The 26,215-nt window shown below is 42.4% G+C and overlaps 1 protein-coding gene across 1 annotated transcript in view; it reads right to left on the reverse strand.

Annotated features, from left to right (window-relative positions):
• Positions 1 to 21,240: 21,240 nt before the first annotated feature.
• The window catches only part of ERFE (erythroferrone), a 69,592-nt gene continuing 64,617 nt past the window's right edge, over positions 21,241 to 26,215 (reverse strand). Inside the window, exons 7-8 of the mRNA XM_030216278.1 lie at positions 23,841 to 23,919; positions 21,241 to 21,843 (exon numbers count right to left, since the gene is read on the reverse strand). Coding sequence (XP_030072138.1) covers positions 21,745 to 21,843; positions 23,841 to 23,919 — 178 coding nt within the window. The 3' untranslated portion in view covers positions 21,241 to 21,744. The remainder of the gene's footprint in view (positions 21,844 to 23,840; positions 23,920 to 26,215) is intronic.

The following is a 26,215-nucleotide window of genomic DNA, read 5'->3' on the forward strand; positions in this document are numbered from 1 at the left end:
GTATGTCCACCTTGTGGGACAAGAACTGCTTTGGAACCAGTACAAACATTCCCATGTAGCTTCTGCCAGAGATTGTACAGTGGCAAACATGACATTTAAATATGCCATACAAAAAATTCTAGATGGGAGGGCTGCAAACTGTTGCTATTTGGTATTTGGTACATCCAAGTTTCTGAAATAGCCAGCAACTCTAAAAGTATAGGGCTGCAAAATGTCTATGCCTGCCATTTTAGAAAGCCAGACACTTATCTAGCACAGTATCTGTCTTCACCGCCAGGGAGTCTAGCTGTTGAAACATGAGCCAAAGTTGTTTATAGAAGATTTGGGTGGTACAACATTCTTTTTATGTCAACTGTTTTTTATGATTTGATGCCCTTTATATTGTATTTGCTAATGGTGTATGCTCCTTGCTCCATTTCTGTGCAGTGCTGATTAAAGATTTTTTTTTAAGCCAGCTGCTGTATTATGTAAGCCACATTGAGCCTGCAAATAGGTGGGAAAATGTGGGGTACAAATGCAATAAATAAATAAATGGTTTGCCTTACACTGAGGGGATTTGAACCCAGAACTGCTAGATATCAAGCCCAGTGCTCTAATCTAATCTAATCTAATGAAATCTGGCATTTTAATCAGGAAATGGACAGTTTTCAACCCTGACACATGATCACACCCTAACATTTTGTCTGAATCACCCCAACCTATTTACCGATTCTTCTTTACTGTACTTGTCACTGTAATAGTACCCCTATACTGTATTTGTTGACACGAGTCTGTAACCACTTCTACGGAACCTACTAATAAGTGGGGAAAATGTGAGATACAAATGTAACAAACAAATAAATAAATAAATAAATAATCGTTAAGCTACTCCACCAGTCCGCTCTCAGGGGCAAAACATTGAGGGGTCCTTTTATAAAGGCGCATTGAAAAATGGCTTGCGGTAGTGTAGGTGCAGGTTTTGGGCATGCACCAATCCATTTTTCAGTGCGCCTGTGAAAAAGGCCTATGTTTTTTGCCCCACTGCTCTGCTGAGATGTCTGTGTGGCCAGTCTAGTAAGAATGCTGGGCCCTCTCAAAAGTCCTAATGGCTTGTTTTTGTGTGATTTTTCCCTTGGACATTTCCCCCCCCCCCCCCCCCCCCCCCCCCCCCCCCCCCCCCCCAAAAAAAAAATGGTCATACAAGAAAATGCACTGGTCATAAAAATTCTACAAAACATCTAGGAAATGGCCTTTTTTGAAACAAAAAGATAGACATTTTTCTGATTCAAAAATGGCTATGTTTGCCACTTGATTTTTGGACGTCTTCAGCAAAACGTCCAAATCAGATTTAGGCATCATATCAAAAATGTCCCTCTAAGTCATCCTTCCTTCATTGTCATCAATTGTTACAGAATGCTGTTGCAGAACTTCTTTGTGGGGCGAGAAGATATATTATTCCCTTCTTGGTAAACCTCCATTATCTTCCAGTTCCCTTCAGAATTAGGTTCAAAGTACTTCTACTTGTCCACAAACATAGGCGGTCGGTGGCCCAACTGTTTGGGGAGGCTAAAGGGGCGGGGTTAGGGGTGGGGCCAGGGGTGGAGCTTAAATCCATAATTGTCTGATAACACACAGAAAAAATAAATAAATAAAAATAAAAGTCACAATGAATACCTTTTATTAAATTTAGATATTAGATATGTATCATATTTCAAAAAATAAAGTGGTTGCTCAAAGCATATTCTAAGCACAATCGCTCAACTGCAAAACACTATGCACAACTTTGTGCAAAAACACACTCAGAACCTTACTGTACCATAAATATTACACTGGGCAGAACCTAATACACCAATATACCACCCATACAGAAAATGCAGACTGTCAACAATATGAAACAAGGGATCATATCATCACAATTCTCATGTAGAGCCACAAAACACCCTAATTCATGTTTAATGTGGGATAAAATGCCATAAATAAGTAAATAAATATAAACTTTTAATGTTGAGCACCTGATTCTCAAAGTGGACATATTCCAAACACTATAATGAAAATAAAATGATCTTTTCTACCTTTGTTGTCTGGTGACTTTTCCTGATCATGCTGGTATCCGATTCTGCTGCTATCTGTCCTCAGGTGTCAGTGCAAGTCTCTTTGGTATGAACTGCTCATGTGCAGGTCAGGAAGTCACCCTCGTTAAATATCTCCCTGGCAACCCAGGACACCTCCAACCAACCCCCCTGCTCTCCCAGCAGTGAGGTAAACAAATTAAACCATAAACCAATTTCTACAACTGGTTACACAAGGCTAGAGACAGCTCCTGCTGTGAGGATGGAGGTAAATCAACAATTTAACCCCCCCCCCCCCCCCCCCCAGAGCAGCGGGACTCCACAGCTGATCCATCCTGCTGCAGCAGGGGAGGGTTAGCCTCCCCAAGCCTCTTATACTGGGCGCCTATGTCCACAAAGGTCTTTGTACAGGCCACCCTGCCTATCTCTCTAAACTACTAGTTCCCTACCTCCTGAGCCTACTTTCTCATCCCCAATACATCAATAATAGAGATGCCAAGTTACCCAGACTGGAGATTTTGCAGCAGACCTGGTTTTGAACTTACCAAAGTAGTATTGGTAGTGCCTGATCCTGTCCATTGAAATCAGTGCTGCAAATCCCATAATGCACCAGGATGGGGTGGTCAGAAATCCAGGACTGTCCTAACATCTCCAGTCTGGAATTGGGTAGCTTGGCATCTCTGCAATAAGCTTGCATTGCCATTCCACGTCCACCTAGACTCTACTCGCTCTGCTGTATTTTTTTGTAATCCTTCCTGCCCTTCTCACTAAGGGGCCCTTTTATCAGTCAGTGCTAAAAATTGCTTGCGGTAGACCCTATTTGGGTCTTTCCTGTGTGCTGAGGCCACTTTTAGCGCTACCAGTAAAAGGCAGATTTTTCTGTGGAGTACCGCAAGGATCACCGCTATCACCGATCCTATTCAACTTAATGATGACCCCACTTGCCAAGTCCTTATCAAACCAAGGCCTTAACCCTTTCATATATGCAGACGATGTCACAATATACATTCCTTACAAAACCAAACTGTCAGAAATCACCAAACGAAATCAAGCTCGGCCTGAACATCATAGATTCATGGGCAAATGCATTTCAACTAAAACTCAATAAAGAAAAAACTCATTGCCTCATCCTCTCATCCCAACACAGCGCGGACATCCCCACAAGTATCAGCACCCCAGATCACACCCTTCCTATCTCAGACAGCTTGAAAATCCTCGGCGTTACAATGGACCATAACTTAACACTAGAGAGCCAAGTGGCATCCACAACAAAGAAAATGTTCCACTCAATGTGGAAACTCAAACATGTGAATCTTTTCTTCCCGAGGAAAACATTTCGCAACCTGACACAATCAATGGTACTAACCCACTTAGATTACTGCAATGGAATTTATGCGGGATGTAAAGAACAAACCTTAAAGAAACTTCAGACTGCTCAAAACACGGCAGCTAGGCTTATATTTGGTAAAACGTGATTTGAAAACGCTAAACCCCTCCGCGAAAAACTACACTGGCTCCCAATCAAAGAATGCATTGCCTTCAAAATCTGCACCCTGGTTCACAAAATCATCTACAGAGAAGCCCCGAGTTACATGACAGACTTGATCAACTTACCAATTAGAAATACATCCGAATCAACACGAACCTATCTAAATCTGCACTACCCAAGCTGCAAAGGACTTAAATACAAAACAACTTACGCATCTAGTTTTTCCTACATAAGCACACAACTGTGGTACACATTACCGAAAGCCTTGAAAACGACGTACGACCACCTAAACTTCCGGAAAGCACTAAAAACTAACCTGTTTAAAAAGGCATACCCCACAGATCCAACTTAAATGACTAATCTCTGCAACACAACCAAACTAAAGCACGTAATGGACATAACACAACTCTTCCATTCTCTGATTCCCTAATGTGGCTATGCCACATGAACTTGATCTTACCACAACATCACCCTGTATTTGTTCACACCGGAGCCTGCAAAGGCCTCTCCAGTACTATGTAAGCCACATTGAGCCTACAAATAGGTGGGAAAATGTGGGATACAAATGTAACAAAGAAATAAATAAATAATGGCAATGCGCTAATTTCGCCCATTAGCACGTAAACCCTTACTGCCACCTATTTGTAGACAACAATGCTCATGCACTATCCAATTAGCACAGCCATGCCCACTGTCTGCTCCAGTGCTAAAAAATAAATTTTAGGGCTCTTCAGCTTGGAGAAAAGGTGGTTGAGGGGAGATATGATAGAGGTCTATAAAATAATGAGTGGAGTTGAACGGGTAGATGTGAAGCGTCTGTTCACGCTTTCCAAAAATACTAGGACTAGGGGGCATGCGATGAAGCTACAATGTAGTAAATTTTAAACGAATCTGAGAACATTTTTCTTCACGGGTTTTTTAACCGTGATGATCTAAGTGTCCTCCCTTATGTTAGTGATCTAACGATGGAGTGTTCCCTTTTAATTTGAGGTTTTTCCTCCTACTTTAAAAAAACATACATCAGGATTATCTTGGGATATCATAAATTGCTATTTACTTATTGTCATTATTTATTTTCGATATCCAGGACAGCTCTATTTTTGAGATTTAGATTGTTCTAACATTTTTCTTCACTCAGCGTGTAATTAAACTCTGGAATTCATTGCCAGAGAATGTGGTAAAGGCAGTTAGCTTAGCGGAGTTTAAAAAAGGTTTGGACGGCTTCCTAAAGGAAAAGTCCATAGACCGTTATTAAATGGGGAAAATCCACTATTTCTGGGATAAGCAGTATAAAATGTTTTGTACATTTTAGGGGTCTTGCCGGGTATTTGTGACCTGGATTGGCCACTGTTGGAAACAGGATGCTGGGCTCGATGGACCTTTGGTCTTTCCCAGTATAGCAATACTTATGTACTTATGTACTAATGCACGTAAATGCTAGGAACGCCCCTGTTCCACCCATGACCTTCTCATTTCCACATACCCTTTTTTCACTTGCACCTAAATTTATGCACGTAAATTCCAATTAAATCTAATTAGTGCCAATAATTGCTTGTTAAAAAGTCAATTATTGGTTCTAATTAGCTTATTATTTAACTAAATTGTACATGCAAATTTGTGGTGACTTTTATAGAATTAGGGGGTTAATGTTATTTATACTATCTGCTGCTGCACCCATAGGCATAAAATGGGTTGTGGTGGTAGATAGTGCACTATTTCCATTAGCGGGCACTAAATTTTAGTAAAAGGGATCCTGTGGTTGTTATATGTGGGATTGCTGTGTTTTTATTTTTGTTTTGCTTTGCTTTTTGTTTTTACTGTAGCTTGTCTTGGTTTATATTGGAAAGGCAGCTAATCAAATTTTATAAAATAAATAGTTGAAAGGAACAAGGTTGTAATTTATCTAAAAGTGCAAAGCAGCAAGAACAAACTTTAATCTCCCCCCCTCCCCACACAACTTACTCCTCTCCCCACCCCCCCACCCCCCACCCCCCAAAAATTACAAGATTTTCAGTATTTTACCTTTGTTTTCCTGCTTCTTAAAGGATTTTAAAAATAATTTCCTCCATGGCTGATTCATGTATGTACTTCTATTGGATTCCAGATCATATACCTTTTCTGAAGTTGAATGGACAAACTGGGCATGCTAAAACTCACAGTGATGAGGTTTCCAACCCAAAGAAAAATTCTCCACAATTTGTATAACAAATGGACTTTAATAAGTATCTACATTTTTTATGAAAAATTTCTAGGTTTTTCCAGGCCCTGACCTAATTTTAAACTGTATTAGGATGACAGATGACAGGGTTAAACAAAGTACAGAGCTGACTTCCGAATTCATTTCTGTATAGAGTGTGCATGGTGTGTTTAATATGTTGACTGTCACAGTGAGGGTTCAAATTGCTGGAACGTCAGGCCCTGTCTCTTGCCTAAAGGCGCCATGCTATCTCCCTATACAATCATAAGTACATAAGTACATAAGTAGTGCCATACTGGGAAAGACCAAAGGTCCATCTAGCCCAGCATCCTGTCACCGACAGTGGCCAATCCAGGTCAAGGGCACCTGGCACGCTCCCCAAACGTAAAAACATTCCAGACAAGTTATACCTAAAAATGCGGAATTTTTCCAAGTCCATTTAATAGCGGTCTATGGACTTGTCCTTTAGGAATCTATCTAACCCCTTTTTAAACTCCGTCAAGCTAACCGCCCGTACCACGTTCTCCGGCAACGAATTCCAGAGTCTAATTACACGTTGGGTGAAGAAAAATTTTCTCCGATTCGTTTTAAATTTACCACACTGTAGCTTCAACTCATGCCCTCTAGTCCTAGTATTTTTGGATAGCGTGAACAGTCGCTTCACATCCACCCGATCCATTCCACTCATTATTTTATACACTTCTATCATATCTCCCCTCAACCACCTTTTCTCCAAGCTGAAGAGCCCTAAAATTTATTTTTTAGCACTGGAGCAGACAGTGGGCATGGCTGTGCTAATTGGATAGTGCATGAGCATTGTTGTCTACAAAATAGGTGGCAGTAAGTAAGGGTTTACGTGCTAATGGGCGAAATTGTCTATCATTTAGGTGTATATGCTTCTCTCGGTTACCATGCCCCTTCTGTTCTCTTAACTTTTCTACCTCTGCAAGGCTGCTTTCCTATAACCAATGCTTTTTCATATCCTTATGTGTCAAGAATTATTATATCATCTCACACAGGACAAGGGTTTTCTTTAGGGGGTACTTGGGGGTACTGAGTATCGTCACCTTTTCCATTGTGTGCTAAAATTGACCCATGATCCCCAAGTTTTAATGAAAGAGCCCAGACTCCACACACCGATTCTGCCTTGTCATAGATTCTGTGACTGGTTGCAGGGGGCCTGGCTATTGTGGGGTGGGTCCCTCAGTGATCACCCCACCCCTGAAGGGTGGCCTGGCATTTGAGTACCGGCACCTTTTTCACTAGAAAAAATGCACTGCACTAGACCATAATATGGATATGCAATGAAGATCTATACATAAATACATATTATGCACTTTATTGAAGTGATGTGGTTAAGGACTGCTGGTATGGGAAGATGAAATATATTTTACTCACTGGGCAATAGGGATTCTTATTAACCATTGCATTTCAAGATTTGCAATTGAATACAAAAATATTGTGTGTAGGAAAGCTCATTTTAGTGTTACTAAGGTGCCTCTTATGCCTTAAAGCTGTTATTTTACTTATCTTATAAAAGAATGCTAGTTTTATAGTTGCTTAGACTGAATTTTGTGACTTTCATATTTAAAAAAAATTAAGCAGCATCAATTGAAGGCGTCTGATGGTATGAAGACTGGTCAGAAAGCTAAATTTTTCTACCATGACTCTTAAGAATGTTTCCAGTGATTGCTCTCTTGTGACCCATTTAAAATAACTTAAATCTGCACTGGGTTCAGACCTGCCCCATTACCCATAATTACAAGGAAGTCAACTGAGACAAGGTTTCCAAATGAACATGCCAGTAAGGAAGTAAAAACCACAAATAAGATATTATAAGAGAACAGTTTATTTAGTTAATGTGTTTTGTAGGTGTAGGCCTGGCTGTTCCAGTCTTAGTGGGAGGGAGAAATACCATCACTTTCTCATCCTGACACATTCTTATTTGATCCTCCCTTTTCTTTTTGTTCATGAGCGAACGCCTGAATTTTACAGATCGCACAATATTGTCTTTCCCTATCTATTCATTTTTCATGGGTGAACACCCACTTGTTCAACACTCATCATGAAAAAGCAATGACATCTGTAGCTATCTAGGCCACAAACACTCACTTTTCCATGCAGGGGTTCTTCTCTTAGGGGACAGAAACCTCTGTTGGGTCTTCCAGTGGTTTTATGCTTTCCCACAGTCCAATAATCAAGTGGCAGAATTATGGTATGAATCCCAGAAAAAAACAGTAAGATTTATTTCAAGTTGAACAGTTCACAATGCCTAGCAGGCAGGTGATTCCACACAAGTTCATAGGTACTCATTCCAAACATAACTGGTCACCTCTTTAGCTCGGTCTTTAGCCACTTGTAAGAAAGTGGCATTTAGTTTAGCATGGTCTTTACAGCAAGGCTCAGCCCTTCATGTTCTTTTTTTTCTAGAACCTTTCTCAGCTAAGTTATTCATGATTTTTTTTGTTACATTTGTACCCCGCACTTTCCCACGCATGGCAGGCTCAATGCGGCTTACATGGGGCAATGGAGGGTTAAGTGAGAGCATTTTCCATCTCGCGGATGGGCTGCAGAGAGTGCCTTCTCCTGCTTTGGACTTAGCCTGGCCTCGGAATGACATCCTATAGTATATCTCCTGTCACCTTCTCCCACTACTCCAACCAGAGTTACACCTAATCACACTGACCACCCTTCAACATCTTCTGTCCTTCTGTGACTGTTCTCTTGTGCTTGACTGCTTAAATATTTTAAATTTAAATGCTTTACTTTTTGTCTATTAGATTGTAAGCTCTTTGAGCAGGGACTGTCTTTCTTCTGTGTTTGTACAGCGCTGCGTACACTTTGTAGCGCTCTAGAAATGTTAAATAGTAGTAGTAGTAGTAGTAAGTGACTTGCCCAGAGTCACAAGGAGCTGCCTATGCCTGAGGTGGGAATCAAACTCAGTTCCTCACTTCCCCAGGACCAAAGTCCACCACCCTAACCACTAGGCCACCCTCCACTCCTGACGTCCTGCATGGAGCTACGTACAGGACGTGCATGCAGAACGTCAGGAGTCAGGACGGACAGAAACAGATCAGCGAACGCGCCGGAGACCGGCGCTGAAGAAGACTTCAGCTGGCGGGTGTTGGGGACCCCCTCCAGCAAAGGTACCTGGTGGTGGCGGGGGAGGGTCAGCAGTGGGGGCGTCGATAGTGGTGATGAAGGGTTGGTGGCTGGGGAAGATGGGCTAAAATGTGCCCGCCCCACCTCAGGCTCTGGACCCCCCCCCCCCCCCCTCCCGCTGAGGTCTGGCTACGCCCCTGGAATTGAGGCTCTGCAGGTTGTTCAAAATGCCGGGGCACGATTACTTACTGATATAAAAAGATCTGATCACATTACACCAGCGCTGTAGAAATTGCACTGGCTTCCAATAAAATTTTGAGTATTATTTAAAGTATTGGTTTTCATTCATGAGTTGGTATATACTACAGTTCCACAATACTTTATAAATGCTTTGTCTATGTAACAACTGAGGAGGGATTTACGCTCTGAGGGACCCTTTTACAAAGGTGCGTAAGGGCCTATGCACATGCAGCATGTGTCAAATCATCATTACCGCCTGGCTAGCACATGTGCCTGGCACTGGCAGTAATTCCGAGTTTGGCGAGCACCAAAAACCCATCCACTAGGGACAGTCCCAGTGCCTGTAAAATGAAACTGTAAACCGCTTAGGTCTAAGCAGTATATAAATACTTAAATGAATGAATGACTTTTGTTCCTTTTTCCAGCCTTGGTAGTGCTGCTATCTATTGATACCATCCTCCTCTAATGTTTACACTCTCCTCTGGATTCTGTATATGGCAGCCAAATTTGGGTGCTCTGCCTGTGTGTGTAAATTACTTGCTAACGAGCTCTTAACCATCAATAATTGGGTGCCAACATTAATTGGCGCTCATAAAAATGTGTGCATATCTGGCTGCTCACTATTAAGTCCATCTTAATCATGACTTATGGACTTTTCTTTTATGAAATTAGCCAAACCTTTTTAAAACTGCTAAGCTAATTGCTTTTAGCATATTCTCTGGCAATGAATTCCAAAGTTTAATTTTAGATTCATTGTATCATTGTAGATATCCAGAAAACCCAACTGGCTGGGTGTGCCCTGAAGACTTGGTTGAAAACCACTGCCATAATATGCCAGGAGAGGGTTATAGAAATCCAGGACAGGCTCAGAATCTCACCCCTGGAACTGGGCAATCCAACAGCTCTCTAGCTCTACCCAATCACCTGTACCCTCTAGAAAAAGAGTCCAATGATTCTGTATGACATTCAAACCCATTCCCCTGCACATTGCTTTCCACTCTTTACTTTCTCTTCAATCTGTTAGCCCAGATATCCCTTTCTCAGAATAAGGAAATGTAAAAATGAAAGGTCAAGTTGGTAGATTGATTATATATATTAATAATGCCAAACAGAGGCAAGAGAACTGATTTAAATAAACAATTAAAGGGAAAGACAATCAAAAAATTTGAAAACAAATGTTCAGAAAACCATAATGGTAACACTTAGGTCATGCAAACTCTCAAGTTAGTAGTAGAGATGTGTCTTCACTGATGATGGTTTGTCAGTTGGTGGTGGAGTAACCCAATGGGCTGAGATCCTAGGGGGCCAGGTTCAAATCTCACTGCTACTCCTTGTGACCCTGAGCAACTCACTTAATTCTCCATTGCTCCAGGTATAAAATTTAGGCCTTCGTTTACTAAGCCGCTGACTGTGTAGGTGCCCACAATATTCCTATGGGTGCCTACACAGTTGGCTTGCACTAATTGTGTGCACACGCTAAAAACGCTAGCACACCTTAATAAACAGGGCTCTTAGATTGTGAGGCCAATAGGGATAGAGAAATTACCTGCATAAAGGGCTAGAATCTATATATGGCACTGAAAAAACTCATTATTATATAAGCCAAGCTTAAAGCTAGGCACAGTTTATAGGACAACGCTTATGCCCGGGACTCATGCCTAACTGGGCACAGTTATTTGCACCAACTGAAACGTGGTGTGAATGTACATGCCTAAATTAGGTGCATATCCCTGTTATTCTAAAACAACACACGTAAATGCTAGGAATGCCCCTGTTCCACCCATGACCCTCTCATTTCTGTGTCTAAATTTATGAGGAGAAATATGATAGAGGTCTATAAAATAATGAGTGGAGTGGAACGGGTAGACATGAATCACTTGTTTACTCTTTCCAAAAATACTAGGACTAGGGAGCATGCAATGAATCTACAAAGTAGTAAATTTAAAACGAATCTGAGAAAATATTACTTCACTCAACGTGGTGTAATTAAACTCTGGAATTCATTGCCAGAGAACGTAGTAAAAGCAGCTAGCTTAGCGGGGTTTAAAAAAGGTTTGGATGGCTTCCTAAAGGAAAAGTCCATAGACCATTATTAAAATGGACTTGGGGGAAATCCATTGCTTATTTCTAGAATAAGCTGCATAAAATGTATTGTACTGTTTTGGGATCTTGCCAGGTACTTGTGACCTGGATTGGCCACTGTTGGAAACAGGATGCTGGGCTTCATGGACCTTCGGTCTGTTCCCGTACGGCAACACTTATCCTATATAATAATTCTCACCTCCAACGTTCTGTCTTGCTGAGTTGGTCTGCTAGGCTCCGAAGCCAGGCTGATGTCACATGCAGCACTGACCAACCGCACAACAGCAGCACGAGGTCACGCCCCTGCTGCCACGCCCCTCCCCCAAGGTCGTCACCGCCGCTCACCCCTCCACCCCCCCCCCCAAGGTCACCATCGCTCCCCCCTCCACCCCCCATGAGGTCGCTGCAGCCACTGCTCCCCTCCTCCACCCCCCCAAGGTTGCCGCCCAGGCCCAGCCACTTTCCCTCCAGGCCTACCCACCCGAACAGACCTGCCAAGTCTCCTGCGAAACACGCAGCACCAGCTCCCATTTCCAGCCACTGCTGCTTCTCCTGTTGAGCAGCAGTGGCCACTACAAAAACAAAAACAGCTTTTTTAAAAAGCAAGCGCGGTACCGCAGGCAGCCATCAGGCATTGACTGTTGGCTCTGCAGCCGCTCCTCTCGCCTCTCACGACGCTGCGCTCCTCCAGGGTCGTCCTCCAGGGGCAGTGATGTGAGAGGCGAGAGGAGCGGCTGCAGAGCCGACAGCCAATGCCTGATAGCTGCCTGCGGTGCCATGCTTGCTTTTTAAAAACAGCTGTTTTTGTAGCGGCTGCTGCTGCTCAACAGGAGAAGCAGCAGTGGCCGGAAATGGGAGCTGGCGCCGCGTGTTTCGCGGGAGACTTGGCAGGTCTGTGGTGGGCGGACCTGGAGGGAAAGAAGGGGATAGAGAGAGAGACACGGGATGAGAGAGGGGGGTAGATGGATGGAAGAATGGGGAGAGAAAGAGGAAAAACAGATGGAAGGATGGGGAGAGAAAGACACGATGGAAGGATGGGGAGAGAAACGAGGAGATGGATGAATGGATGCAGAGAGAAAGGGGAGAGACTGGAAGGATATGGAGAGAGAAGGGACACTGAACAGAAAAGGGTAGAGAGATAGAGAGATGCTGGATAGAAGGAGGGGGAGAGAGACATTAGATGGAAGGATCAGGAGAGAGGGTAGATGGGTGGAAGGATGGGGAGAGAAAGAGGGAAGATGCTGGATGGAAGGGTACGGAAAAAAGGAGAGACTGGATGGAAGGATGCAGAAAGAAAAAAGGGAGACATTGGGAGGGGGTCCTGAGACGAGAGAGGGGGTTCTGAGACCAGAGAGGGGGGTGGAGGGGGTCCTGAGACCAGGGAGGGGGAGGGGGTCCTGAGACCAGAGTGGAGGGGGTCCTGAGACCTGAGATGGGAGGAGGAGGGGGGGAGGGCAGGAGGGGGTCCTGAGACCAGAGAGGGAGGGGGTCCTGAGACCAGAGAGGGAGGGGGGAGGTATCTCTGTCACACACACACACTCTCTCTCTCTCTCTCAGTCAGTGTCTTTCTCTCTCTCACTCTCACACACTGTCTCTCACACACTCTCACATTCACTCTCTATGTGTCACACAGTCACTCTCAAACACTCTCTCGATCTCATACACTCTCTCGGTCTCACAGAGAGTCTGTGTATCGTACACATACTCTCACACTCTGTTTCACACACACTCTCTCTCACACACTCGCACCCACACTCACTCTCTCTGTCACACAGTCACTCTCACACACACTCTCTCAAACATATACACTCCGAAGAAAACCTTGCTAGCGCCCGTTTCATTTGTGTCAGAAACGGGCCTTTTTTACTAGTGTACTAATAATTGCTTGTTAAAATGCCAATGATTGGCATTAATTGACTCATTAAATTAAATTGTATAAGCAATTTTGGTGACTTTTTTGGAATTAGGGGGATAATGTGCATAGTGCTGCATATGTCTAGCAGCGCTATAGAAATGATAAATATTAGTAATTGGCAGCAAATACTCCAGCAACAGAATAGTTAACTCAACTGTTATCACATTCAGTTTCTCACTTTCTTTTTCTGCATATTAAATGTTCTTATCTTGCAGTCCAGCTTCATAAGGAAAGTACTTATGGTCATTTAAAAGTTCAATTATTTTTGTACTCTTTGTTTTTTTCCACCTCTGTTTTATTAATATGATTCTCTCTTATGGTGCAGAAACATGACATGCAGTGACATTATTGCAAGTACTTTTTAAGAAATCACTAAAAGAAACAACTTGGGTGTGATTAATAATTCAGCAGATCATTCTGTTGACACAACTTTCGTTGTTAACTTTAATGAATACACATCTCTATGACTAACCAGCATTTCTGGGGCCCTTTTACTAAGCCGCGTAGGCGCCTACGTGTACCCAATGAGTGCCAAATTGGAGTTACTGTCCGATTACTGTGTGGCCCTTGCGATAATTTCAATTTTGAAGCGCGTTTGCTATGTGCATCTGAAAAATATTTTTCATTTTCTGGCACCCAGCAGCTACACGCGTCAAGTGGCATTTTACACGCATAGACCATTACCGCCCGGTTACTACATGAGACCTTACCACTAGGTTAATGGATTGTGGTAAGGTCTCAGACCCAAAATGGACGCGTGGCAATTTTAATTTTGCCGCACGTCCGTTTTCGGTAAAAAAACGGCATTTTTTTGAAGGTGCGCTAAAAAATAATTCTGCGTGCACCCAAAACACGTGTCTACACTACCACAAGCCATTTTTCAGTGCACCTTAGTAAAAGGACCCCTCTGTGACTTAAGTCTTACTGTGTTGGTTTCTGAAAAGTTAAGTAGTATTGCCTAGGGATTATGGTCTGTAATGCTGCTAAGAATGAATGTGCGGATTTCAGTCAGTATCTTTTCTGTATCCATTGCATTCATATCTAATTCTGGACAACACTATTCCTTTGACTTCTATATGAGAAAATTCTGCTTCTTCCTTTCTTTTTGTCTCTGTATTTCCATTGCTCCTCCCATAAGCTTTTTTTTCCCTTTCAAATCAACATGACAGAATAAATCAAGGTAATAATGGATATATTCCCCTAAACAAGTGTATGCCCTTCTATATGATAAAAAAAAATCAACTTTAAAATACTGTTTCTAAACATAATACTGTATGTACATAACAGATATGCCTTGATGACATGCTTATAGTTAGACTCCTGACGGAGATGGGTAAATGTCAGTTGTGGTGTTATCAGGCTGAGAGAGCCTGAAACTTCCAGGTAGGGTGGCGGCAAAATTTACCGAGAAACGTGTAAAACGAAACATTTATGCAAGTTATGGATTCCACCTTATCTCTTTGACATGTGTTTATACTGGCTAGGAGTTTTCATTCAAAATGTGGGAGGGGGGAGCAGGTTAGCTTAATAATGATATAGGAAGATTCCAGCTGCAACAAGTTTTTGACTATATGCCTGACATCATTAAAGGTCCTTTTTCCCAGACTTTTTTCTGTGTTGTATATGTTTTGACTTGTATGACTCTAAAAGTGCTTAAAGGTTGACACACAATGGAGCCCTTTTACTAAGCAGCGGTAGAGCTACCATGCGGGTAGTGCGCAGCAAAACAGCACTACCGCTGGGCACACCCAGACACACTGCAGTAGTTTTGATTTTGCCGCATGGCGTTTCCCACGGCAGAAAATATTTGTCTATTTTCTAGCGTGTGGGTGCAGTTTAGGCATTCCCGGCAGTAATCGGCCATTGCCGTGCGCTGTCTAATTACTACTAAGGTAGTGCGTGAGCCCTTACCACCTCCTACATAGGTGGCAGTAAGGGCTCGGGCAGTAAATTTCCACACGCCAATATTTATATTAGCACACAGCCATTTACGACTTCTGTTTAAAATCACAGAAATTCTAGCTGTGGTAAAAAGTGGCCTCAGCATACAGCAATTTCACGCACCCACACTACTGAAGGCCACTTCTTATCGTAGCTTAGTAAAATGACCCCCAAAGTTTGTAAGACCCTGGTAGCTTCCATCTTTATAGGGCTGGGTATGCAACAAGTTTCAGAAGTGTTTCTATGCTGATCCAGCAACCAGGATGACCGGAATGTGATTATTGAGTTTGAATTTTGCCTGTGTGTATTCTGCTATGATTTGTAGTGTGTTCTGTTGTAGCGCTCTTGCTGCACTCTGGTGTATGCATTTCTCTGATTCAATAAAGATATTTTAAAAAGAAAAAAGAACACTGGTAAACAAAATTAACTAATGTATTATTAATTAATATACCTGTCAAAATTAAAATTTTAGGACCTGATATTAACTAATATTTTCCCCATAGACATGGAATGAAAGAAAAACATTAGTAAACGTGGCCTTCTGATTGAGTTACATGTGGTAGTTAAAGCAGCCAACATATTATTTTTGAGAAAAGCAGCCCATATGTAGATTTATTTCCTTAATTTAATACTCTGGCAAAGTTTTATAAGACAGTTAAAATGACAGAAAAGAAAGTAGCAGAGAAGTAATGAAAATGTATGAGTGTTTTATTTTTTAAATATTCAATGAATATAAATATTGAATAAAGAAGATAATATTTACAAAGAATATTTCAAAATAATCAGAGTTTCTTGTCATTACAAACACTGCCTTAATATTGCAGAACCTCAATGCAACAGCAGAAATTTCACAAAGATTCTGGAAATCATGAAAATTTTAAAAATCATGTTTTTATAAATGTATGATATAATATAGTCCCCCATCATGACTACCATTTAATTTGTCCATGATTAAGTTGATGTATCTGAAGCTTGATCATTACATATTTCAGCCTGCCTTTGGGATCTAGGTACAGAGTGCCAGATATTATTAAGTGAATTTTTCTACATTGTGCCTAAGGGTAATTACTACCACTAACGGTCAGTCTTCATATAAGGACAATTTATCTTTATTTGGAATGCCAACCCCTAGTGGTAATACCATAAGACTACTGCTAGGGGTAATCTATGTCATTTTGGAAACTTGAACCACTTTGGGAGGGGGGGGGGGAGTAGAGGGGGACTGCTTCCACCCAGTCCCCCTAGCTCATGGAGGATGGTCCCTGGGTTAGTTCCAGGATTTCTTGGGAGTGGCACTGGGGGTTTAGCTTGGGAAACTGGGAGGGGCTTTCTGCCAGGGCAAAGGCTTGGGGTTCAAATAGGGGATGGGGATCAGATTTGGACATCAGGGAGGAGGGCAGGATCAAATCCAGGAGGGTGTTGGAGGGGGGATCATATCAGGGTTGAGAGATAAGGGGTTGGACCACCATGGCAGTGCTGTGTTTTTTTATTTATTTTTGAGTGAGCCCGCACAATATTACATTCAGTGGCAAATTGCACAGGTACTCCCATGCTATCTGCCACTGTATGTAATGTGGTGTCCATATAGTAAGTGTCTGCTCTATGTGGTAAATATAGGGCAGATGGTTTTGATGGTGTAGAACTGTAAGGTACTCATTTTCAAAAGAGAAAAACATCTCAAAAGTGGTACCAAGTGGCAGATGGATGTTTTTCAAGGAAAAACATTTAAGTCGCTATTTTTGGAACTCAGATTTGGGATGGTCTTCTCTGCAGTTCATCTAAATCGCAAAGGGTGTGTTTTTGGCAGGCTCAGAATTTGAATGTTTTTCAGGGATAATGAAACAAGATAAAAACGTCTAGAGCAAAAATTGAGGCATTTTTATCTGGACCTAATTCAATTATGACTAACAGGCTCATTTTCAAAAGAGAAAAACATCCAAAAAGTGACATGTCTGCATTTGGACATTTACCTTACAAAGACATCCAAATCAGTATTTTCAAAACCTAGTTTTAGACGTCTTTCTCTGAAGTCCATCAGAAGGATGTCTAAATCTCAAAGGTGCGTGCCAGGGATGTGTTCAATGTGGGACTTGGGCGTTCCTAAGACTTAGACGTCTTTCAGCCATAATGGAACAAAACAAAAATGTCCAAGACTAAAACTTAGATGTTTTGAGCTAGACCTGTTGTGAAGACTACAACTTAGATGTTTTGAGCTAGACCTGTTTTTATAAAAAATAGCTGTAGTGGAAATTGAACCCACTTTCCCAGGATTAAGGTCTGCTGTGCTAACCACTAGGCTACTCTTCTACTCCACACAAGACCCACACACTACCAAATGGCCAGATGACCACTGAAGGGAATCGGGGATCACCTCCCCTTGCTCTCCCAAATCACAAAACATTTTTCCAAACAGCATTTTAGAAAAGGAAAAGATATACTTTTTTTTTTTGTAGAAAATGACCTTTCCTGTTCTGATTTTGGATGTTTTACAAAAAACGTCCACATTCAGACTTAGATGTCATATTCAAAAATGCCCCTTGTGCATTTGATTTGCCCAAAGTCACAAGGAGCAGCAGTGGGAATTGAACCCATATTGCCAGGATCAAAGCCCACTGCACTAACCATTAAGTCACTCCTCTTGCAGTTGGACATCTTTTGTTTGAAAACGGACCAAAAAAAGGACGTCCAAATCACAAGCCATCCATAGCATTTTTGAACCTAAAAGATAGACGTCTATCTTTTTCAAAAATGAACTTCTTTCCTGTTCAGAATTTGGACGTTTTTGTAAAACGTCCACATTCTGATTTAGACGTTCTATCGAAAATGCCCCTCCAAGTCTCAAAAAGGTATCCTAACTGACCAGGTGACCACTGGAGGGATTAAGGCATGACCCCTCCCTTAATCCCTCAGTGGTCACTGACCCCCTCCAGCTCCCCACCCAAAGATGTGACAGTGACTGCACATACCAGATGTGTGACAGCTTCATATATTATGGCCATTCCAATTACAGCAGCAAGCTGATCCCAGGAGTAGACTAGTGGTCATTAAAGTGGACATAGAGAAAGGGACCCAAGCCCATATCCCACTCCAACTAGTACTCTTATGGTGGAAATTGTGTGCCTTCCAAACTCCACAAAATATCAACTATACCTATAGATAGGAGACAGCTGAAGACCTGAGGGCTTGTGTAGTGGTGTACAGTTAGGTACATAGGTTTTTAGGTGTTTCTGGCATGGATGGCTGACAACACAAAATAAGAGTGTTAAGGTGGGATTTGTACATGGGTCCTTTTTATGTGAAGTCCACAGCACTGACCACTAGGCTTTCCCTCTGCTCTGCTAGTATGTCTGTGTGGCCAATATTTTAGGAATGGTGCCACACAGCCATCTCTATGACTTCTTTTTGTGCATTTTTCTCTAGGACGCTCTTGTGTGTGTTTTTGTTAAATGGTACTTAAAGAAATCTGAACTGAGCACAAAAATGTTTGGAAAATAGCGATTTTTGAAACAAAAAAAAATAGACATTTTTCCGGTTCGAAAATTGTTATGGTCAGGATGAGAATTTTAAACTTTTCAGCAAAATGCCTACAATTGGACTTGGACATCATATTGAAAATGCTCCTTTAAGTATCCATTTACAAAAGGGTATTTTAAAGAACAAAAAGCATTCTGGTTTCACTTTTTATAGCACAAAGGGCCTTTAAAAACAAAGGGAACACAGTTCTTTCATCAAAATAATCCTTTAATAGTAGAATTTGATGGGAGGAAGACCCGACACGGGCCGTGTTTTGGTGCTACCGCACCTGCGTCAGGGGTCACACCAATGACAAAAGAGGCTTCAACAGACTAATTTCAACCATCTGATGTTTTCCAAAGTGTTCCTCCGAATGTGGTGCAGTGCAAGACTCATGCACACTAATGGTGTCGGGTCTTCCGCCAATCAAATTCTACTATTAAAGGATTCTTTTGATGAAAGAACTGTATTCCCTTTGTTTTTAAAGGCCCTTTGTGCTGTTTTTTCTGCTTGGACCTTTTTTGTACTTAGTTCCCTCTCTCTGTTACATTATTCCACTTTTTATAGAACATACATGTTTTTAATGCTCCTGAAAAGATTGCTAAAATAACATTGGATTACCAAGGAACTCTGCTATGATAATCTTGTTGGTAACACAGGTTTCAAAATAAAGAGAAGGCTGGTTTCTACGCAGAAGGGATCACACGTCAGGGCACCTCAGGCACAAGAGAAAATAAAGCGTGGTAATCCAGCTACAGCAGCAATTTCCTTCCCTTTGGGTAGCTCCCAGACCTTAGCTGCCCGAGGTAGAAACCAGAAATGAAGTACAAGACAGAGACAGGACATATGAACAGCAGAACACACAGTAACTAACCAGAAAACTAGGACAGGAAAAAGGTTGACTTGCAGTAAGGAGACAAGATCAAAAACAAGGCAGGAACATGAGGAATCCAGATCTAGAATTCGAGCAAGGTCACAAAAGGAACAAACTCTGGCAAGGAAAACTGAAGCAAAGAGTGAGGGGTAGATATTCAGCAAGGTTTAATTGGGCAAGAGAGGCTGGGTTGGGAGCAGATATTCAGTGACACTTAACCATAGAGTGCTGCTGAATATCCGCTCAGCAGTACTCTCCAATTAATGCCGGGTCGGGCTGAGATGGACCCCCCCCCCCCCCCCCCCGGCACTGAATATTGGCCAAATGTAGATACCGTTCACAATCTCAAAAGTCCAAAAGATTCAGCACCAGTATCCATATAGGCTTGCCACTGAATATCCAGGCCAAATTCTGTTCATGGTAGTCAGCAGTTTCAGAAATGTTGACTACTGCAGGATGAATATCGTGGAGCAAATATATAAACACATCTACAACATGAACACGATGGCCACTGAGAGAAAGTGGAGGGCAAAGAGTGGTAGGAGCAATCACACTTGCTAGCTGACATTGAAACCTCATAACTGCAATCTCTATCATTCCATTATACCTCATATCAGGAAAAAGCTATCATAGCTAAACAGCAGTGAAACTTTTGACTAAGTCATGAGTACCAGGCCTCAAAGGGTGTAAAACGTTACTTCTGTGCTTCATATCCAAAGGAAACATCTTGCACAGGGCATTTATAACATAGTCAATAATAACAAAGGTCAGTTTCCTGTTATAACAATGATGGATGCCAGCAGGACCACTTGTGTTCATTTCACTTTATACCTCCCATTTGACTATAGCAGTTATCCTTGTATTTTCATTGCTATTTCAACCACATGTTTTCAGACATCCTTCTTTTTGCTGTCCTTGTGGTTGATACTTGTGCAACACTGAAGGATCTTGAATGACAGTATGTGAATGACTACCAGGTATAGTTTATGAAATGCTAGAAACAATGTGAATAGCTGGAGATTAAAAACTTTAAAAACCCATACACTGCATTTTCTGTTACTTCTCCTTAACTATGGCAGTGATAAGACTTTCTGAATTCAATTTCTCAGTAGCTCAGTTTATTTTGAAATTTAGTGACTATATTGTATTAAATTCCAGGAGTAAAATATAGATACTCTATTTTTATATTTCTACAACTAGGTTCAAATACTGTACAATAGGCTACACAATAGCCCCACTTGATATATGGAAATTATTCTTGTGTTTCACCATAGACGTAACTTATAACTGACACCAGTACAGTGAAACACTTCTTGTACGCACACCGTTATTGTGTAGGTCTGGATTATGCGTGATGGCAACCTGCCTCCTGATGATGCCAGGTTTGTACGTGGGACTCGTTTGTGCATGGTACAATGCAGTGACTGTAGTCCTTGATGTCTAGTTGTTTGTTTGTTTTTTAATTAGCTCCCACCTGCCTCCGGAGATGTCTTACAAAAGTTGCCAGGGTTATCAATAGAAATCAAACAAAAAAAAACATGGAAAAGAAAATAAGATGATACCTTTTTTATTGGACATAGCTTAATACATTTCTTGATTAGCTTTCGAAGGTTGCCCTTCTTCGTCAGATCGGAAATAAGCAAATGTGGTAGCAGATAGTATATATAAGTGAAACATCCAAGCATTACTTTGACAGTCTGACAGGGTGGGAGGGTGGGGGTGCTTATTTCCGATCTGACGAAGAAGGGCAACCTTCGAAAGCTAATCAAGAAATGTATTAAGTTATGTCCAATAAAAAAGGTATCATCTTATTTTCTTTTCCATGTTTTATTTTGTTTGATTTCTATTGATAACCTTTAAGAGTGGACTAACACGACTACCACACCTCTCCACAAAAGTTGCCAAGAAAGCATGCACACAAGAAGGATTTTTGGTGGCCTCCTGCCTGCCTCTGGAGTTGTGTGAGTGCTTCTTTGGTGACTTTTCTAAGAAAACTCTCCGGAGGCAGATTCACTTATAGGCGAACCGAAAATTACACTGTTCCAAGGTCTTTGCCTCACATCTACCACATGCTATCAGTTATCCATTGTATCCATACAATATGTATGGATACTTAAATGGAGTACGGTAACAAAACCTTTCCCGTGTGTAGTGCGTGTTGCTTAATGCAGGCTTCTTTTTCGCTAGATAGCAACCAAGCCAGAAAGCTACTGATACATAAATGATGTTGACATCTGCAGAGTGCTGTATCATTCTTCTGGCTTCTGCTCCATCCATTCTTCCTGTCTCTTAGAAATTATTTGCATAAGGTTTGCTGATGGTAACTAAGAAACTCTCACTTGCTCACACGCCAAGCAGAATGCCACTAAAATCAGAGCTGCATCGTATAATGAGTGATGACCCTGAAGCATTGTCCACAAAAACAGAGGCATACTGACCAGCCTGAAAGAGAAGAAAGCCAAGGTTTTATCTGCAGCCAAGAAAACTCAATAGTTTATTAGTGCTTTGCCTAGTCAGAGTGATAAGAAAATAGCCATTTGCTATGCACCTATTGTTACATTTAGGATGAAAGTTATCAAGGTATGGTAAAAGGCAAACTTTTACCACACTTTGATATTATGGGAGTCAGCACCAAGTTTCTAACATGGAAAATGAATAACGCTGCTTGCAAGCCACCTCGCAAGCAGCGTTATTCCAGCAACCAAGGAACATCTGGCCTTAAAGCCACAGTTCAATGCTCTGGGCCAGAGCCTAAAGGGGCTGTTGCCTTCCATTCAATCCAACTTCCCCCCCCCCCCATCACATCTTCCCACCCCTCTCAATCATATCCTCCCCCCCCCCCCCCCTCATCATTATGAACCTACCAGCTCTGTACCTAGTGGTCTTAGGGAAAGAGCAATCCCCAGTTGCCTTCTCTAGAGTGGCACCCTCTATTTGTAGTCTCACGCTGATACCACTAGGGGTTATGTTTCCATATAGGGGGTTGGGGAGAAGATGTGATAAGGGGAGGGACAGCACCAGCCCCTTTAGGTTCTGGATTTGATATATCGTCTCTCTGTGCTACAGCCAAAGCGGTTTATATATATATTATATGCATGTACTCTCTCTGTCCCTGGTGGGTTCAAAATCTAAGTTTTGCATCTGAGGCAATTGAGGCTTAAGTGACTTTGCCCAGAATCACAAGAGGTTGCAGTGGGAATTGGACCCAGTTCCCCAGCCTACTGTACTAACCGTTAGGCTACTCGTCCATTTCAAAGCCATGGCTTTGAGGCCCAATTCTCCCAGCATGGTAAAGTAATCCCCCATTTCAGGTTGGGGCTATTTTGCTGTCATTTTATGACCTAGCACAACTTGCAGTTATTTTAAAAGGTCCATTAAGAATACACCAGCATAAAAAGGAAATGTAATTGGAGTTGTATATTCCATCCTATGTTAGGCCTATTACTAAGGGCTAAGGCCTGTACTAAGGCCTCAGTTTGGTTCTCACAAGTTGGCCTAACAAGTTAGCATCTTCGCAACATACAGTGCTTTTCTCAGGAGCTGAGATCATGCCTTTCATATAAGGTAACCTTGGCAGTTGCTGGCAGGCTGAGGACACAGTGTGAGCCTAACATGTCCAGAATGTTTCATTTGGGGAGATAGACAGAGAGAGGACACAAGGACATTGTTCTGGCTGTGCACGCAGAACTGATAGCTAATTAGCCAATGGCCACCGACTGTTCACGTGCAAACACATCAGGAGAGAGTGATATAATACAGGAATATCCATATATGGCATAGGCTACTTTCTGATTCTAATTTGGGAGAAATCACATGATTTCTGGGAAAATGAAACTTATGACAGTATATATGTAATGTCCGGGACAGTGTGAGCTGAGCAGTCTGTGCAATTCAGGATTCGCGTCTGGCATGGCCGACTGACAACCTGCTCCAGAGAGTACAATTACTTTGTATTTTTTGGCTTAGTGATATACCATAATAAAGATTGTACTGGTGCACCTCCAGCTAAGTCTGATTGTACCTCTTATTTTCCAGTCTACGAGGCTGGGAATGTTTTCCCTCCCTGGGGCGCTAAGGGACGGAAGTACACAGAGTGTGCTGATGTAGATGCACCAATCACTACCAATATTCCTAAGGCAGTGTTTCCCAAATCAGTCCTGGAGTACCCTTGTACCAGTCAGGTTTTCAGGACATCCACAATGAATATGCATGAGACTGATTTACATATACTGCTTCCACTGTATGCTTTCATGCATATTAATTGTGGATACTCTGAAAACTTTACTGGCAAGGAGGTACTCCAGGACTGACTTGGGGATCACTGTCCTAAGGTACCACATACAAATCCTTACTTGGAGGGTTTGAGGCAAGTCAGTTTTAATTCTAGTGTTTAAACTTGGATGAGTTTCACAATGCTGTGGGAGTTCTTGTGAGTTTACCTGCAAGTATAGGACTCCGCTGACTGAGACTGTGAAGACCTCACTGTTGCTCTCTAGTCCTGTCACTGTCTCCAGAGATCTGGATATAGAAAATAAAAAGACAAGGAACTTAGCAAAAAAGCTTTAAGGTTATACTTGAAAGCAGCTTCCTCTTTTATGTCTCTGATCCATTTACAAGAGAAAGTAGCTCGAAATTCTGGAGGTGTTATGTGATGAACTGCATGGACAATACAATATTCAGACCAGTAAGGTTGTGAATTGTCCCCTGTACGATACAGTTATGCTTAATAGCAGGGTGAATCCCAGTAATGCCCTGTAGCTAATGCAGACAGTAGGCTATGCTAATTAATACTCAGAAGCAAACTGAAGCCCAATGAAGGGGTACTTGGGGGCAGCCTCTGGACAAAACAGTGCCCCAGGCGACAGTTCATTTCAGCACCCCTTAGCCTTCCAGGCTCACCTGCTTTTGGAATCTCAGACTGAGTCAAAAATGTAGTAAAGTGCCCCTCCTATCTTGGCACCCAGGAGAGTTACCCTTCTTGTCCATTCCTTATGCCAGTCCTGGGGGTACCTCATGAGTGGGTGTATCTTGGTACAATTCCCTGAGACACATACTGACAAACTTGGTGCCAAAATGAATCCAAGATGATTCCCTTGGGGACAATAATTTGTGGGCTAATAGTAGCCATGTGCTTTGTCCTGGTGCAGTTTGAAAATTCCCCCTATAAATCCAAAGTCTCCACTATAGGACAGATTCTGAGTTACAGATTATACACAGATCCCACAGGTTTTTAGATCTAACAAAGCCACTTCACTGCCAATTCCCTATATTTATTTATTTATTTATTTATTTGTGTATTTATTGCATTTGTATCCCACATTTTCCCACCTCTTTGCAGGCTCAATGTGGCTTACAATACATCATGAATAATGGAGATATGTAAGAAGTAAACATTTAGTATTATAGAAGGATCTTGGGTAACATGATAATGATAAAGCATGATATTAATATAAAAAGCAAATACATAGTAACATAGTAGATGATGGCAGAAAAAGACCTGCACGGTCCATCTAGTCTGCCCAACAAGATAAACTCATATGTGCTACTTCTTGTGTATACCTTACCTTGATTTGTATCTGCCATTTTCAGGACACAGAAAGTAGAAGTCTTGCCCAGAACTAGCCCCATTTTCAGGACACAGACCGTAGAAGTCTTGCCCAGAACTAGCCCCACCACCCAAACACCAGCCCCGCCTCCCAATCTCGGCTACGCTTCTGAGGATCCATTCCTTCTGCACAGGATTCCTTTATGTTTATCCCACGCTTGCTTGAATTCCGCTACCGTTTTCATCTCCACCACCTCCCACGGGAGGGCATTCCAAATATCTACCACTCTCTCCGTGAAAAAATACTTCCTGACATTTTTCTTGAGTCTGCCCCCCTTCACTCTCATATCATGTCCTCTCGTTCTACCGCCCTCCCATCTCCGGAAAAGGTTCATTTGCGGATTAATACCTTTCAAATATTTGAACGTCTGTATCATATCACCCCTGTTTCTCCTTTCCTCCAGGGTATACATGTTCAGGTCCGCAAGTCTCTCCTCATATGTCTTGTAAAGCAAATCCCATACCATTCTTGTTGCTTTTCTTTGCACCGCTTCCATTTTTTTTACATCCTTAGCAAGGTATGGCCTCCAGTACTGAACACAATACTCCAGGTGGGGCCTCACCAACGACTTATACAGGGGCATCAACACCTCTTTTCTTCTGCTGGTCACACCTCTCTCTATACAGTCTAACAACCTTCTGGCTACGCCACCGCCTTGTCATCAGGGCCGTGCTGACCCGGTAAGTGAGGTAAGCATGGCAGGGGGGCGCTTCCCTCTGGGGGGTGCCGCCGCACCATCCCCACCTCGCTCGCCCTCCCCCAACATCCCTTTTCTTTTTTTTTCTTTTTAAATTTACCTCCGTGGCAGCGGTTCCGGCAGCGCAGCGTCAGGGAAGGAGGCGGCGCTCCCGACATCTCTAGCCTTCCCTTCGCTGTGTTCCGCCTTCTTCTGACGTCAATGATGACGTCAGAAGAAGGCGGAACACAGCGAAGGGAAGGCTAGACGTCGGAAGTGCCGCCTCCTTCCCTGACACTGCGCTGCCGGAACCGCCGCCACGGAGGTAAATTTAAAAAGAAAAAAAAAAGAAAAGGGATGTTGGGGGAAGAGAAGAGGGTGGGCAGTTGAACAATGGGAGCTGGAGGGCAGGTCGAGAAATGACAGCAAGGATGCGAAGGGGGGGCATGGATGCGAAGGGGGGGGGAGAAGAGGGCGGGCCAGGCTGGGACATGGGAGAGAGAGGAGCATGGATGCGAGGGGGGGGGGGTCA

This window comes from Microcaecilia unicolor, chromosome 10 (genome assembly GCF_901765095.1).
Source record: "Microcaecilia unicolor chromosome 10, aMicUni1.1, whole genome shotgun sequence".
Lineage (NCBI taxonomy): Eukaryota > Metazoa > Chordata > Amphibia > Gymnophiona > Siphonopidae > Microcaecilia > Microcaecilia unicolor.